At 37.5% G+C, this 15,598-nt stretch overlaps 1 protein-coding gene across 1 annotated transcript; it reads left to right on the forward strand.

Moving 5' to 3' along the window:
* The first annotated feature begins 3,447 nt into the window (after positions 1–3,447).
* On the forward strand, positions 3,448–12,547 carry ppp5c (protein phosphatase 5, catalytic subunit). The gene is made up of 13 exons (XM_056757715.1): positions 3,448–3,532; positions 4,948–5,189; positions 6,677–6,824; positions 7,288–7,409; positions 7,487–7,552; positions 7,641–7,739; positions 8,550–8,655; positions 8,727–8,869; positions 8,947–9,034; positions 9,183–9,223; positions 9,450–9,628; positions 10,304–10,385; positions 11,100–12,547. The coding sequence occupies exons 1-13, from the start codon at positions 3,466–3,468 to the stop codon at positions 11,160–11,162; spliced, it is 1,446 nt and encodes a 481-aa protein (XP_056613693.1). The 5' UTR covers positions 3,448–3,465; the 3' UTR covers positions 11,163–12,547.
* Positions 12,548–15,598: the final 3,051 nt, after the last annotated feature.

The following is a 15,598-nucleotide window of genomic DNA, read 5'->3' on the forward strand; positions in this document are numbered from 1 at the left end:
GGGGCTTATTTCACAATAACAGCTGTGTTTACTTTCGATGTTCAAACGTCATGTACAGGCTATTTGGTTTAATCATTTGTAAATGTCATATATGTTTTAAAAGATATTTAATTTGTCCATAACCTGGCAAAATTATTTTCTGCATCCGGGTTACCGTGTGTTATTAGTTTTGAGAGGTTGTTATTAAGCAAGAGATAATGTACAGGCAACCAGTCTATCTCAGAAAGAAGCCCCGATAGTGTGATCAGGACCCGATGCATTTGTAAATATAATGTCATATATGTTATTAAAAGATACATTTATAATACATTTTTTGAGTAATTTTAAACTGCCCCTTTGAGCGGTTGTTATTTGAAAATAACAGCCCTTGGAATATCGTGACTGGCCAATCAGAATGAGCGTTCAAATGAGACATTTAATAACTGGAAATAACGAACCAGCAACTGTCGCGACTGGCCAATCAGAATCGAGCATTCAAATTAGACATTTAATAACTGGGAATATCGAACCTGCAAATGTCGCTACTGTCCAATCAGAATCAAGCATTCTAACGAGTCGTGTAATAACTGGAAATAACGAACCTGCAAATGTCGCTACTGTCCAATCAGAATCAAGCATTCTAACGAGTCGTGTAATAACTGGAAATAACGAACCAGCAACTGTCGCAACTGGCCAATCAGAATCAAGAATTTCAATGAGCTGTGTAATAAATAGTATTAATAACAGTAATCACAGTTCTTGTCGAAATTGTGACATTCCTAACAGCAATAAAGAAGCCATCAATAATACGGCGAAGAAACTCTAATGTTTGAAGAAATGGACACGATATTTTGAGACATATGTTAGAACAGACTGTACTGGGAGACTAAGACAGTCGCGCATCACACAGGTGATTGAGATTGCTGTAATTTACTGTACTATCCATTCGACTTTTAACACATAGGTCTACTGTACATTAAGGGTTAACAATGTGTCTAATGTAAGAGCATTAATAATGACAGCATTGTTGTTGTGTGTCCTATTCCTTTAAGCCTTCTTTTAAATGTGATTAAGTTGTGTTAATTGTTTTGTGTACTCTCTAATAACTACCACTGCTGTTGTTCATGTTTTGGAATGTATGGCATTTAGTTTTCCATCTCTCTCTCTCTCTCTCTCTCTCTCTCTCTCTCTCTCTGTGTCTGTGTGTGTGTTTTTGTGTGTCTTTCCATCATTCCTTTTCTCAGTAGCCGCGCATCTGAAATTCTCTCCATGAGTTTGTTTAAACTTTCTCAGGACTTTATAATCCTCATACCGGGCATCATTACACCCATGAGGATGCTGCTCTGTTTCTCCCACTGTTTTTTATTCCCCCGTCTGTGATCCACCCACTTGTGTTCTCCCACTCATGTCTGGTCTTCTGTTTTACCTCAGACTTGCCGTTCCTTTAATGCTCTACCCGTCTTCTAAACATACTGGATTAAGACGGAACGAAACTTGTGCTGGTATTCCCCACAGCCCCCCCTCTTTTTTGATGGTTCTGTGGCATGCACAAACACCCACACTACACAATTATAACAGCCCATTTGCGGCAATTTCTTTACACTTTTTAGACATTTGTTTGTCTCACGCCACTCAGAGGTGGAATATTGCAGTGCCTGGCACATGTAGCCCTGTAGCCGGTGTTCACAGCCAAGCAGTTGGGGCGTGGGCAGGGCTGGACTGGGGAAAAAAATTGGCCTTGACATTTTTTTGACACATCGGCCCCCCTAAATTTCTGTAGACAGGGGGGTTCCGCATGAATGTGTCTGTCGATGTATCTTTTGCATTTGCATGCATTTGCATTTATAATACGCCCGTCTGAGTGGCCAACGCGTCCGGTCTGGCCCCATCAGGAAAACCCCCGGTACACCAGATGGCCAGTCCGTCCCTGGACGTGAGTGGACAATCTGAGACTTTGTGCGAGCTGTTGATGCGCTTCCAGCAAGATGCCCCACACTACCCACTGTTGGAGTCGGGCATACTTTTAGAAAAAAACCTTTTTGCCACTGGGTTGGTACCCTTAGGTTCTTTTTTATACCTTTACTTGTATACAAACACAACAAAATGTTGTACCTTTTTTGGGGACATTATTGTACCCCAATGACCTATTGTGCACGAAATGTTTTGTACCACCAACTTTTACCTGGCACACAACCATTGTGTAAATAATCAAAGAATGCTGCACCCTAATATATGAGTGCTTCCTTATTATCAGGAAGAATTTATGACACGTTACAGAGTTCTGCGTAACAAGAACTGACCCACGCACATATGGAAGCGAAAGTAGAAAATTGGAGGTCGGCATGCAGACGGATTCATGCCCGAAACACAGGGGAGTGAAAGTTCACACGCACTTGTACCTCGCTCCTCCTGGAGCTGTTTCATAGGGCTGCTGATTCATCTCGCGCCCCGTTTCATCACAGTGGGGTGTCCTCTGTGAGTCAGCCAGACGTGGCTGGGAAACAACTTCTCATGTCTCTCTCAGAGATGAGTGTAAAGTGCTTCACACATCACCGACCATCATATTTGATGCTGAAACCCACTATAATTTACGTCCAGGAACGATGGGATATGTGACATGAGTATTTTCAGGAAAGAGAGATGTTCCATTCAGCATCATCAGTCTGTGGATGACCGCTCCGTAAGCCACTTTTACAATCCCCGAATATAAAAAGGGGTTAAACACCTTTCATTTGCCCTTCAACAGCAATTTATTTAACCTGTTTTATTTATTATTATAAGACTTAGTCACTTTATGTCCAAGTAAATAAACGCAACCATATTATATATCAAATTACCCATAGGCTGTAAGTTTGATGTTTTAAAGTAGCCTAAGCTGTGAAGTAGAGCTGGCACTCCCTCTACAGGCCATACTGTAACATTGCACTTGACATTACGGACGAAAAAAGTAATTTAATTATTACATCGACAACATTGTATTTAAATTAGGGTTACGTCAGCTCAATAATTACGATGTCTAAAAATTATTTACGACGAAACTTTATTCAAAATACCCTTTCTGTAAGCTGCGTCACTTTCAATACAATTCTATACATTTCAACAAAACGAAGTACTTTCTGACGCATCCTGACCCTTGAAGACTTTAATTTAAGTATTGTGTATAGCTCATATTTTTGAAGTTATATAATGAGACGTTCGTTAATAAAAAAAAACTTTGTAGAAATATTTATTTAAAAAGGAAAACTACAGCGTCATTTCTAATTTATCGCAATCGATGTTACGATAAATAGACACATTTACAAAGCCGTGCCTGAATTGTTAAAACACGATTTATTTGATCATACACGGTGTTAAAGCACGTGCTCTGTGCGGCTCTAGAGACTGTTCTAGAGGGGTTTTGCCATCACCGCTTTACGACCGTCGGGCAGATTTTTCGACAGTGATGCGCGTGCACACGGCAGAGTGATGGAATACGGCAGCGAGAAGATGGCGGAAGAGGAGCGGAGTGCCAGTGCAGAGAAACTCAAGGAGACGGCGAATAACTACTTTAAAGGTACAAATAGCACCCGTACCTACCGCGAATAATAGATCGGCTTCATATGTACGAGGTGGGGCTGTGCTGAATGAGTTTGGAGTTGTATGGAGTGCTGACGAGTGTAAGATGTGCCTGAATGAGCGGAACACATGATGAATCGCACGCATGTAATACTCATTGGACGGACTTGACATTAGGAAATCACGTTTATCGCTGTGCGTGTGATCGGATTTGATTGATCTAGAGAACAGATCTGGTAATAGTTAATTTGACGCTTTTACTAAATCTTGCTAAGACTTGATAGTAGGAACCTCGATGGTGTAAAAGCCGATTCTATGTCACGGTTGTAAAAACGAGCGAAAACTTTCTCGTGTAGCAGATCTTGGCGCTCATATTCCCGGGAACTCGTTTGACGAGTGTGCTAACGTTAGCTTATAGGTGAACCATACTGTCACTCACGTGTAGAGATGTGCGTTCTGTCCAAACTGCTCATTTGATTTATTAACGTTACATGATAACACTATACAATAATGTCCTTTATGTTCATCTTATACATGATATTCAAATGTTATAATTGCATTTGGTGATGTTTCTTAAACGCTAGTGCAAACCTAATGAAATAAGGGCTATATACATACAATTGACTTTTTATTCACTGTATAATTGTTATAGTTTACTGCAGTTAAGTTAGTGTTTTTACATTTCTGTATTCATTCTTTAAATGCACTTGATTTATATATTTACATTTTGTATTTTATCAATGTTTAATTTCCTCCTTTATCTCTTTTCGTTTTTAAAATGTTTTATTGACACCATTTATTTTAATAATTTGATATTCATTCCTTTATTTATTTACATGTGGAGGTCTTCAAATGATCCAATATCTATGACAGTTTATACTAGGGGCCAATGAGTGTATACGTGTGCTTATACAGAGAAAGATATTTGGAAGGATGCTTATAACCAAACAGATCTTGATGACTCCCGTAGTATGAAAAATGACTGAACACAAAAGAAGATATTTTAAAGAAAGTAGGACAATAAATCAGTTCTGGGGCACTTTTGACTAGCATTGTCATTTTTCCTGCTATGGGAGTCAATGGGGGGCAAAATCTGTCTGTCTTGTTATAAGCATTCTTTCAAATATCTTTTTCTGTGTTCATCAGAACAAAGTCCCATTTAACTCTTATTTAAGTCCCCATTAAATCAAAAGGTGTTTTAACTTTTAGTGTGAATATGTAGATAGATAAATACAACTGTTGGGCTGTAATATGGGGGGACTTATTGAAATGGGTCACACTTCCCGATTTTAATATAAGTTTAAGAGAAAATGGACTAGTTCATTGAGTCTATTTAGACTTCATCAGTAACTTCATATTGTTTAGACGGCCTCATTCAGGACATTAATGGCTCTTCATGGCATTTTATTTAAGATAAGGACTATGAGAACGCAATCAAGTATTACTCAGAAGCACTGGAGTTGAACCCCACCAATGCCGTCTACTGCAGTAACAGGAGTCTGGCCTACCTGCGCACCGAGTGCTATGGCTACGCACTGGCAGATGCCACTCGAGCCTTGGAGCTGGACAAGAATTATATCAAGGGCTACTATCGGCGCGCCACCTCCAACATGGCCCTCGGCAAGTTCAAGGCCGCGCTCAAGGATTACGAGACGGTAAGGCGGGGCATTTGCTTTATTGTCGTGACCGTAATTTCGCAAGACAACAATTGAAGGTTTTGGCTTTCAACTTTGTAATGTCATTTAGAAATCGAAATGTAATGATGTAGTTGTTTTGACCATGTTTCGCGTTAAATCAAGTAGAATGTCATCTCTGTACCGTATGAGTCATTGAGACGCTATTTTATAGCGGGGAGTATTTATATAGCTGAGAGGCATAAGGCAACACCCTGTCTTTGTTGTACACACTTATGAGATATCTAGACAAGTTTAAACAAATGCCTGAGATGGGTAATGAGTGCCTACATTTTGAAACCGAAATGAAAAAAGTTCTCCAGCCTCTTTCTTTCGCAATGTGTTGTTCTTTGTGGACCTCTGAACATTTTAATACAGCTGAGCTTAGTTCCACCGCCAAATTAGTCTTGCATTACACAAATGAATTGCAATGAAAATGTTTTAGTTTCTAAAAGAATTTGACACAAGGAGTAGTTCAGTTTATAATTAAAACGCCATGATAATTGACAATTCACTCAACCACATGTCTGTGTGTTTATTTCTTATGTCGAACATAAAATGAGACGTGGCTTTCCTGTGTTACATTTAGTCATTTAGCATACCCTTTTATCCAAAGCAACTTACAAAAGAGGTGAACGTTTGTGTTCTTATCCATAGAATGCACTTAAACGGAGGGCTTAAAATTATCAAGACATTTTCATTTTAAAGTGAACTACTCCTTTAAAAACATATTACATAACTGTAAATAACTTCTGTTTATTGGCTTTACGCGTATTGTAACGTGTTCAAAGCTTGTAATTTCATTTTGCGTTTCAGGAAATTAAAGACCGCCACTTAACTTAATTCGCGTGTGCTTGTGTTTTGATAATGAACGGTCGCCTGTGGATGAAAGTGTCTGCAAAAGGATTAAAGGGATTCACCCAAAAATGAAAATTCTGTCATCATTTACTCACCTCGGAGTTGTTTCAAATCGGTATAAATTTCTTTGTTCTAATGAGCACAGAGAAAGATATTTGGAAGAATGCTTATAACCAGACAGATCTTGACCCCTATTGACTCCCATAGTAGGAGAAAACACAATGGTAGTGAATGGTGCCCCAGACCTGTTTGCTGTCCTACATACTTCAAAATGTTTTCTTTTGAAAAAACGAACTTTTCCTACTATGGGAGTCAATGGGGGTCAAAATCTGTGTGTTCATCTGAACAAATGTATACATAATTTGGAAAATTCGAATTTGAGTAAACGATGACAGAATTTTCATTTTTGGGTGAAGTGTTTCTTTAACTGTTAACAGGCACAATGAATGTCTGTCTGTGATTGTTAACCACAATAGAACTGTTGCATTGATGTCATGTAATCATTTTAAATGATTCAATGTTTCTTTACTCTACAGCCCTGCAGTTGGCACATTCTCGCGTATAACGGGTCTTGTCTGTTCTGAATTTTGCCCTGTTTTTTACACTAACAGGTAGTGCGAGTGCGGCCCCATGACAAAGATGCCAAGATGAAGTACCAGGAATGTAATAAGATCGTCAAACGGAAGGCCTTTGAACGGGCCATCGCTGGCGACGAACTCAAACGCTCTGTAGTCGACTCCTTAGACATCGAGAGCATGAGTACGTTTCATATTTTGTCTTGTATGCTAAGTGAGATTTCATCATCATAGTGGGAAATTCATAGTTGTTATGAGCTGTCCTACTTAAAATACTACTAATTAAAAAATTAGGGACAGTAGGACATTTAATGATTTGATAGAGACAGTTTATCGGGAGCTACAGAAATAAAAGTTTTTAAGGATTATTGGATGCTAAGAACAGTGTTATTTAAATATATAAATCGCCTAGAGTTTTGTAATTCAATAAGCGGTCCAAATTTATTGTAACAATAAGAAATAACAAAAACAAAAGAATAATTCATATTTTAGTTTGATTATCTTTATCATTTTTATTGTAATTTTATTCGAACTATTGTAGTTTAAAGGGATACTTTGCCCAAAAATGAAAATTCTGATTTTGGGTGAAGTATCCCTTTAAGGTCAGAAGCTCGTATGGTTTTTGATGGGGGGCTTCTTTTTTCCAGCGATCGAGGACGACTATACTGGACCTAAACTTGAGGATGGAAAGGTTACGCTGGAGTTCATGAAAGAATTGATGGCCTGGTTCAAAGACCAGAAGAAACTGCACAGAAAGTGTGCTTACCAGGTGAGTTCTTCTCAAATACACAGTCACAATAATTATTTTAGACCGTTATATTCTGAGCAGACGTTTTTGTGTTTCAGATTCTGGTTCAAGTGAAAGAGCTTTTATCCAAACTTCCTAGTCTTGTTGAAATAACATTAGAAGAGGTAAGAGAATGAAACAAGTTCTTTTTTTTAAAGACGTCTCGGTTCAGGTTCGTTTGTGTTTTTATGAAAACGTGTCTTTTGTTTTTAGACAGAGAAAATAACTATTTGTGGGGACACACATGGCCAGTACTATGATCTTTTAAATATCTTTGACTTGAATGGTTTGCCGTCTCCAACTAATCCTTATGTATCCTTTTACTCACTGCCTTATTGTGTAATAATCATGTTTATTATCAAATTTAGGGTGCGTTCATATTTGTAGTTAGGTTATTTTGGTCCAGACTTATTCCTGAGTCGCTCGGTGTTCACACTGGCATTTTAACAGCGAACCTAACAGCTTTCGTGTAAAGTCACTACAAACAATGCCCTGTGCTGGGTCATATATGCCCAGTATATGCCTGCACATATGAGGGTATTTTTAGCAAGACGCTAACTCGCTAGCAGTTAAAACGGCACCAGGAATTCCTCCATTACATCAGCATGCACCGATCTAATAAACACTCCATTTATATAACCAAACCACTTGATTTACGGGTTGTCTATTGTTATCACTTTCTGTTTTTGATTCGTTTCAGTGGTCTCGTTTCACTTGTTTGGTGCGCACAATGAGTCCGGTGGCAGCGTTCACACTTACACAAATAAACCGCACTAAACAGAGCAAACGCACCAGAGTTTGTTTTAATCGAACCAAACATGGCATATGTGAACGCACCCTAACTCTATATACTTGTTCCTGGTTTCATTGCATTCAGCCCTGTTGAAAAAAAACAGCTTATGGTGATTTGTTATGTTGTGATGCTGGTTTGTGCAGGTTTAAGCTGATCATGTGCTGGTCTTAAATTGGTTTAAGCTGGTCAAACCAGCATCAAAACACACCTAACCCAGCATATGCTGTTGGTTTCAACAGGGATGGTTTAGCTAGCGAACAGTTCAACTACTTTTGAATTGAACACAGTCCACTGAGATCTTGTGAATAAGCCTTGACTCAAGGGTTTAGCTGTTCAACGGTGACTTCGTGGACCGCGGCTCTTTCTCTTTAGAGGTCATTCTCACACTCTTTGGCTTCAAACTGCTTCATCCAGACCACTTTTACCTTCTTAGAGGTGAGAAGAAAACGCCAATGTTTCGCGAAAACGCTCCGGTTTCGTCATTTAACCCGCACTGTGTTTTTTAGGTAACCACGAGACGGATAACATGAATCAGATGTATGGGTTCGAGGGTGAGGTCAAAGCGAAGTATACCGCTCAGATGTTCCAGCTCTTCAGTGAGGTCTTCCAGTGGCTTCCGCTCGCTCAATGCATCAACAGCAAAGTCCTGGTGAGACGCACGGACGTAACATTCACAACAGTCGTTCTGCTGTCAATGAAGCTCTGAAGTTCTGACATCTGTTTCAGGTCATGCACGGAGGACTGTTTAGCGAAGATGGCGTGACTTTAGATGACATCAGAAAGATCGACAGAAACAGGCAGCCCCCGGATTCGGGTAAGAAGTGTTTTGTGTTAGAAGACTATAAATTGCTTTGTGGTGACCATTCATATATCATTTTGTAAAAACGTACCGATATTGGTTACAACTGATGCACAGAATGTTTACATTTTGTTCAATCGCATATGTAATCTTTGTTGCACAGGTCCAATGTGCGACCTCCTGTGGTCGGATCCTCAGCCGCAGGTCAGTTTCCTGTTCTCCACCTCCTGTAAACCCAGAGACGTTGAGTTGTATCTCATGGCGTCGATGGCCCATAAAGTGTTTTTTAAAGTCAGATTGTGATGGTCGTGTCACTAATCGTGACTTTTTTATGATTCATCTGTGCAGAGTTTACAAACATTTGCTTACAAGAGTACATTACTGAGTTTATAGCACTCCTCCATCTATGCATTGTTGCATGTTATTCCAGAACGGGCGATCTATCAGTAAGCGGGGCGTGAGCTGTCAGTTTGGGCCTGATGTCACCGAGCGCTTCTTGGAACAAAATAAACTGGAGATCATAATTCGCAGTCATGAGGTGAAAGGAGAGGGTTATGAGGTCACTCACTCAGGGAAGTGCATCACCGTGTTCTCCGCGCCAAACTACTGGTACTTAACTCTTTTTGCATCGTAACATGTACACATATACAAAGTTAACGTCATGACAATAACAAAAATATTGAACCATGTTGATCCAAAACATGTACTTTAGTCACATTGAACATCATAATTAATGACATTAAGTTTACATTTACGTCATGCACCTTTATACTTTATTAAGTTTATTACCGAACTTGACAAAAAATGTCCTAAAGTAGTAAGGATGTAAAGCATTGATCAATGAATGTATTAAACCGTTTCTTTCCTAGTCCTTCCATTTTTAGAAAAGAATGACTTGAATTGATGTAGTTAAATATTTTTGCTCCTTGTAATCGGTGTGTATGTGACACTAATACTGTATAATAATGACTTATTATAATTACCTGCTTGTGGGAAATCTTATATTTATAATGTACGTACTGCTCAGCTTGCATGATTACTTGGTACTTTTAACATTATATTTTGGTAAGTGTTCACTGTGTATTAAGACATTCACTGTGTTTTTATACAGTTCACTCATTTGAAGAGGTTTTTAATAGCCTTACATCAAATACAGTTTAACTGTTTTTAGAAAAATAAACAATGTTGACCAAATTCATCTCGCCATGGAAGCTGGCATGGTGTTAAGAAAACAAACAAACATACTGACCGATTGCTTTCTATGTGCTTCGTTTGTGTCCTTAGTGATCAGATGGCTAATAAAGGAGCTTACATTCACCTCAGGGGATCAGACCTTAAGCCAGAGTTTCATCAGTTTACTGCTGTGGTCAGTAGAGTTCATATTTTATTGATAAAAAGTTTCTAAACTGTATTTCTCTGCTGTTTTGTATAAACTGCATGTCGATTTGTGGTAAATTGCTTTTTTTGGTCGAACTACATTTTTACTGAATATATTGGGCAGGCTGTTTAATCTGCCAGTTATTATATGATTTTTTTAGGAGTGTACAGTGTTTCTTTTTTTTATATGTTCAGCCATTTTTTTAACTTATTGCATATCTTAAAGACGGTTTCATCTTAACTACATGAACAACCATTTTGTGACCCCCACCTGAACTTCCGGTACACATTAACAAACAATACAGTGTCTGTAGATTATTTCTGATAATAATCAAAAGAAACCGAGAGACTGCGATATCAAGCTCAACCACTAGATGTCAATGTAACATAGGCTTTCTTTAAATGCGACCAAACTACAATACCATTTAATAAAAAATCAAAATTCAACAAATCATTTATTTAATACAAATAGTATACAGTAAAACAAAAATATGAATTAATATTAACATAACTCAAATATAAATAGTTATATTATTAGACACAAGCCAAACACAAACCCGGAAGTTAAATGGGGGTCAGGAGCACGCGCCCAATGAAACAGTCAATATTTATTGCAAACTTATTGGTATCCTTTGTTTTTCAGTGTTTTTTGGCTACAGTACATATATATTATTGTAATAAATAAATCTCTTTCTCTCCTCAGCCTCATCCAAATGTCAAGCCGATGGCATATGCCAACTCTCTCATGCAGATGGGGATGATGTAGGATGATGAAGCCTTTGGTGCTCATTTTATCCCACATAAGCTGCTCCGGTCTCAAGTCCACACCCGTTCCTCCAGATCCACTGTCACATTCTTCTTCTTATGTTTTGAACAAACTGTTTATTCCTAGTGTACACACACATACAATTTTACAGTGTTCATTATGCCTGTGCTTTCAGCTGTTGTTTTGGGTAGAAATCAAAAATTGGTGACGCCTTGACATAAAAAGATCATTGTTGCGTTAAACAAGCCCCCCCGCCCATCATTAATGTGTTCATTGATATTGAGCTGCTTGGTTTTGAAATATCACAATTAGATGTTTAACTATCTTAAAGGGATACTTAACCCAAAAATGAAAATCCTGTCGTCATTTATTCATCTTAGAGTTGTTCCAAATCTGTATACATGTATTTGCTCTGATAGATATTTGAAAGAACGCTTATAACCAGACAGATTTTGCACCCCATTGACTCCCGTAGTAGGAAAATTACAAAGGGAGTCAGTTGTGCCCTGGAACCGTTTGCTCTCCAACATTCTTCAAAATATCTTCCTTTGTGTTCAACAGATTTTTCCCTACCATGGGACTGCTAAATTTGGAGTGTTCATCCAAATATCTGTCTCTGTGTTCATCATAACAAACAAATGCATGCAGATTTGGAACAACTCGAAGGAGAGTAAATGATGACAAAGTTTTCATTTTGGGGTGAACAATGCCTTTAAGCAGGAGCTTGTACCAAAGAATGAGCAGGAACACGATGCATCACAAAGTAATAGTGTTAGACCAGAACTTGAGACATGGGAGATCTACATAAAGCCTTTATTTTTTTTAATTAAGGCACCTGTGTACAAATGCAGAATGAATACTCTTATGTCCAGTTTTGGGAGGTCGGACAGTGTGGTACTGTAGCTGTGAACTATGTTTCAAAAACATGAAAAGGCCATTTTTCTTATGTTAAAAGCCAGATTTCATTAAAAAAACACCAATAACGCCATCTTATGCATCTGTTTTTTATGTGGCCCACAACAAATGTACAAACTTTAGGGACTGTATGACTCAGTAGCTGACCACATACTTTTTCGGCTCTTTCTCTTTCAGCATGGGGAAGGTGCAGTATTGTAAAGCTCAGTAGTTGTTTGGTTTTCTTCATTTTGTAGGCGACCACTATATGTTTGTCTAGCAGCTCCTGTACATTCTGTGTGAACTAAATAAAACCGCAGAAATCTACCTTCCTCTCTTAAGCGCACAGCAGCCAATGCCCTTGACTTTTTAGAGGATATTATGTACACCGACGTGTATGTATATATTTAAATATATACTGTATCATTGGAATTTCTGTGTACATGTTTGGAAAAAAGAAGTTATTAAATAAAAAAATGCTGGTCCAATAATCTTGTATGCGGTCATATCCTTATTTTGGATAGGATTTCACTTTGTTAATTGAAATGAGGATTGGATGGGAAATCTCAATAATGCACAATAGTCCTCACCAGTGTTTGTTAAGTTACTCTAAAAAAGTAGTTTCTAATTACATATTCAATAGTGTAATTAGATTACTGTACAATTGACTCTCTCCAAAAAGTATTACATTACTTATTACTCTCTATATATTATTGTCGACCTTGACTAGTTAAGTGATTCGAGGTTAGACACGAAACGACTCTTAATTCATTAAAAAAGTAAATAATATAAAGCTACATGAAGTACTCTTATTAAGTGACTTAAGAATTACAAATGTGAGAAAGTTACATTTGTATGTGCATTTTAAAATTAGACTTTGAATTTCAATGTCAATTCCATTACCTCTGAAGTAACATTCAATTATGGGGAAAATAAAAGTAATCCCTTACTTTGCTTTTTAAAGGTGAAGTAATTAAATTACAGTAACTAATTACTTAACTCACACCCAACACTGGTCATCATGTCTGGCTGATTGTTATAAATAAAATGTTTTGAACCGCTATTGTCACTATCAGAATAGTTTATGTTCTAAATGACAATATCTCAGACTTTATGGTTAATGAATGGGTCATGTTGACATTACACGTTCACAATGGTTTTGCTGTTTAGTTTACTAATATATTATATTAGATGGCATTAAAACCAGTAAAAGTACTTGCTTCCTCAAATCAACATAACTCTATATCCCATTATATACTGTATATATTATCTGAGCAAATTAACAATATATTATTGATATATTAATTAAATTAAGACATAATTTATACAGATATTATATTCCACTTGTCAGTCAGTCTGCAGTCATCTATCAACATAATAACTCATTTACTCCTATTCATTTATCCGTCTAACAAACTAACCTTCTATCTACCTATTCTCAGCATCTCAGTTTATATATCAATCTGCCTACGTACCCGTCGTCTACCTAAAGAACCTTCGAAAGAATGGTTCTTCTAATTTGTGGCGTCGCTGTGGAGAACCTTTTAAGCACCTTTATTTTAAAGAGTGTAAGCACTCTGACTGCTGCATTTTCAACCAGTTGGAGATCCACCCAACATTGGATTACAATAATCTTTGTGTGCATAAATGCATTATTATGTTTCTTGTGACTGACTGCAGTTTAGAGATGTTTCTAAGATGGAAAAATATAAAAGGTATAAAGAGAAATAAAGTCAAAGAAAATGTCCTTTGAAAATGTATTAGTGTATTGTTTCACTGGTTATTAAGTTAGGATAAAATGTATAACTGCAGGCCTATAAGTTTCACAAAGATGATTTCAAAAACCAGCAAGCTACTTGAAAACATTACAGTTAAAATAACAACAACAGTTCTTGAAACGTATTGATATTAAGTTCTTCTTAATATATGAAGTAATTGGGTTCACAAAACACTTTCACTAAGTGAACCTAACTTTTTTAAGGCATTCATTTATTGACCTCTTGTGTGAGTAGCTTGTAGTTTCCAAACGAGAGTTTCGCAGGAGCTTACTCAATGCTGGTAGCGCTCGCCTGATATTAAATTAAATGAATAGACATGGAATTAAATGGATGCAACTTAGGTTTTGGGAATGCATTACAGAATACAGCTAAAATAGAAAATCTGTATTTCATACAAGCACTGTGCGATGGTCATAAACACGTGAGAAAAGAAAGCACAGGCACGCAAGTTTGAACAATAAAAGCACTGCATTTCATTGTACAGTATATATTTTTTTGCATTTGTTTATGGTACTCTTGAACAAGAGTTATATATTAACATGGAAATCAAGTAATGTGCATTCAGTTTAAGACAACAATTAAGCAATGGTACAGTGGTGATATGATACTGTTAAGGTTGTTTTATTTGTCAATGGCAATGCATGGTCTTAAACACTAGATGGCACAAGGCTTTTCTCATAAAAGGTGATTCTCAAACTGAATACAATCAGGTGTTCCAGAAAGTTGCGTAATGATTACAAAAGACCTTTGATGTCCAATCTGATAGAAATGAGGCCTCTATGTGAAATGCAGGCAGAGGCCTCAGGGGCCCTTACACAACACCAGTGCCATGCGTCAGGATGCTTCATGTATTATTTACACCCCAGTGCTTCCCTACAACAGCTTTCTGTTGACACACACCGCCCCCCCCATTGATGCTCATTATAGGATGTAAACCTTAACCAGATGCTTCCTGAAAAGAAACGTCCGGACTGATACATTTGAGGAGAGACCTTTGAGTAAATTATTCTAAGTACTTGCATGTATTGTTTAATGAAACATTTTGTTCAATAAACATTTTGACAAGAGTGTTGATAAGACAAGACAAGGTAACATTTATATAACTAATGGGCTGAGCATGAAATAATTATGTACCGTTTTAATGTCTTAAATCGTGAATACATTAATTTACATATATTTTATATGAATAATTACACTGTGGAGTAGATACTGTGCCTCCATCTCTGATATCGTGTTTGATCCATATTGCCATCTTCTTGAACCGGAAGTTGCGATCGTTTTTACTTCCGTTTCTGACACATTTCCGAGTGGAAATGAATTTCAAAGGAGAACATTAGTGGGCGTGGCTTGCGTTTTTCACTGCGAATTGATTGGATGTGAAAAACAGCTGTTGCATTTTGATATGAGACTGGCAGCAGACTGACAGTTGAAGGGGAGGAGTTAACGGATGCTCCGGCCAAGCCGTCTAATTACGTCATTTCAGGGCGGAAGTACGTTTTCAGATTTTAACTGAAGATTTTGAGGGCACATGAATTTTAAAAAGAGAATGACCCCGATTAATAAGCTTTTTACTATGAAGGCTATACGAAAGTATCTCATGAAAAAATAAGAATTGTAATTTTTAATTTCACTTGGACTTTAAATATGTACAATAGTCCACGAATCTTTAGGACATACCCTTAAAAAGGTATAACATATCTACCAGGATTTAACATTAACTGCATGCATTCGTTAGCCCGTCTGTGTTAAATCAAGGCTATAGTG

Source organism: Triplophysa dalaica, chromosome 9, assembly GCF_015846415.1.
Source record: "Triplophysa dalaica isolate WHDGS20190420 chromosome 9, ASM1584641v1, whole genome shotgun sequence".
NCBI lineage: Eukaryota > Metazoa > Chordata > Actinopteri > Cypriniformes > Nemacheilidae > Triplophysa > Triplophysa dalaica.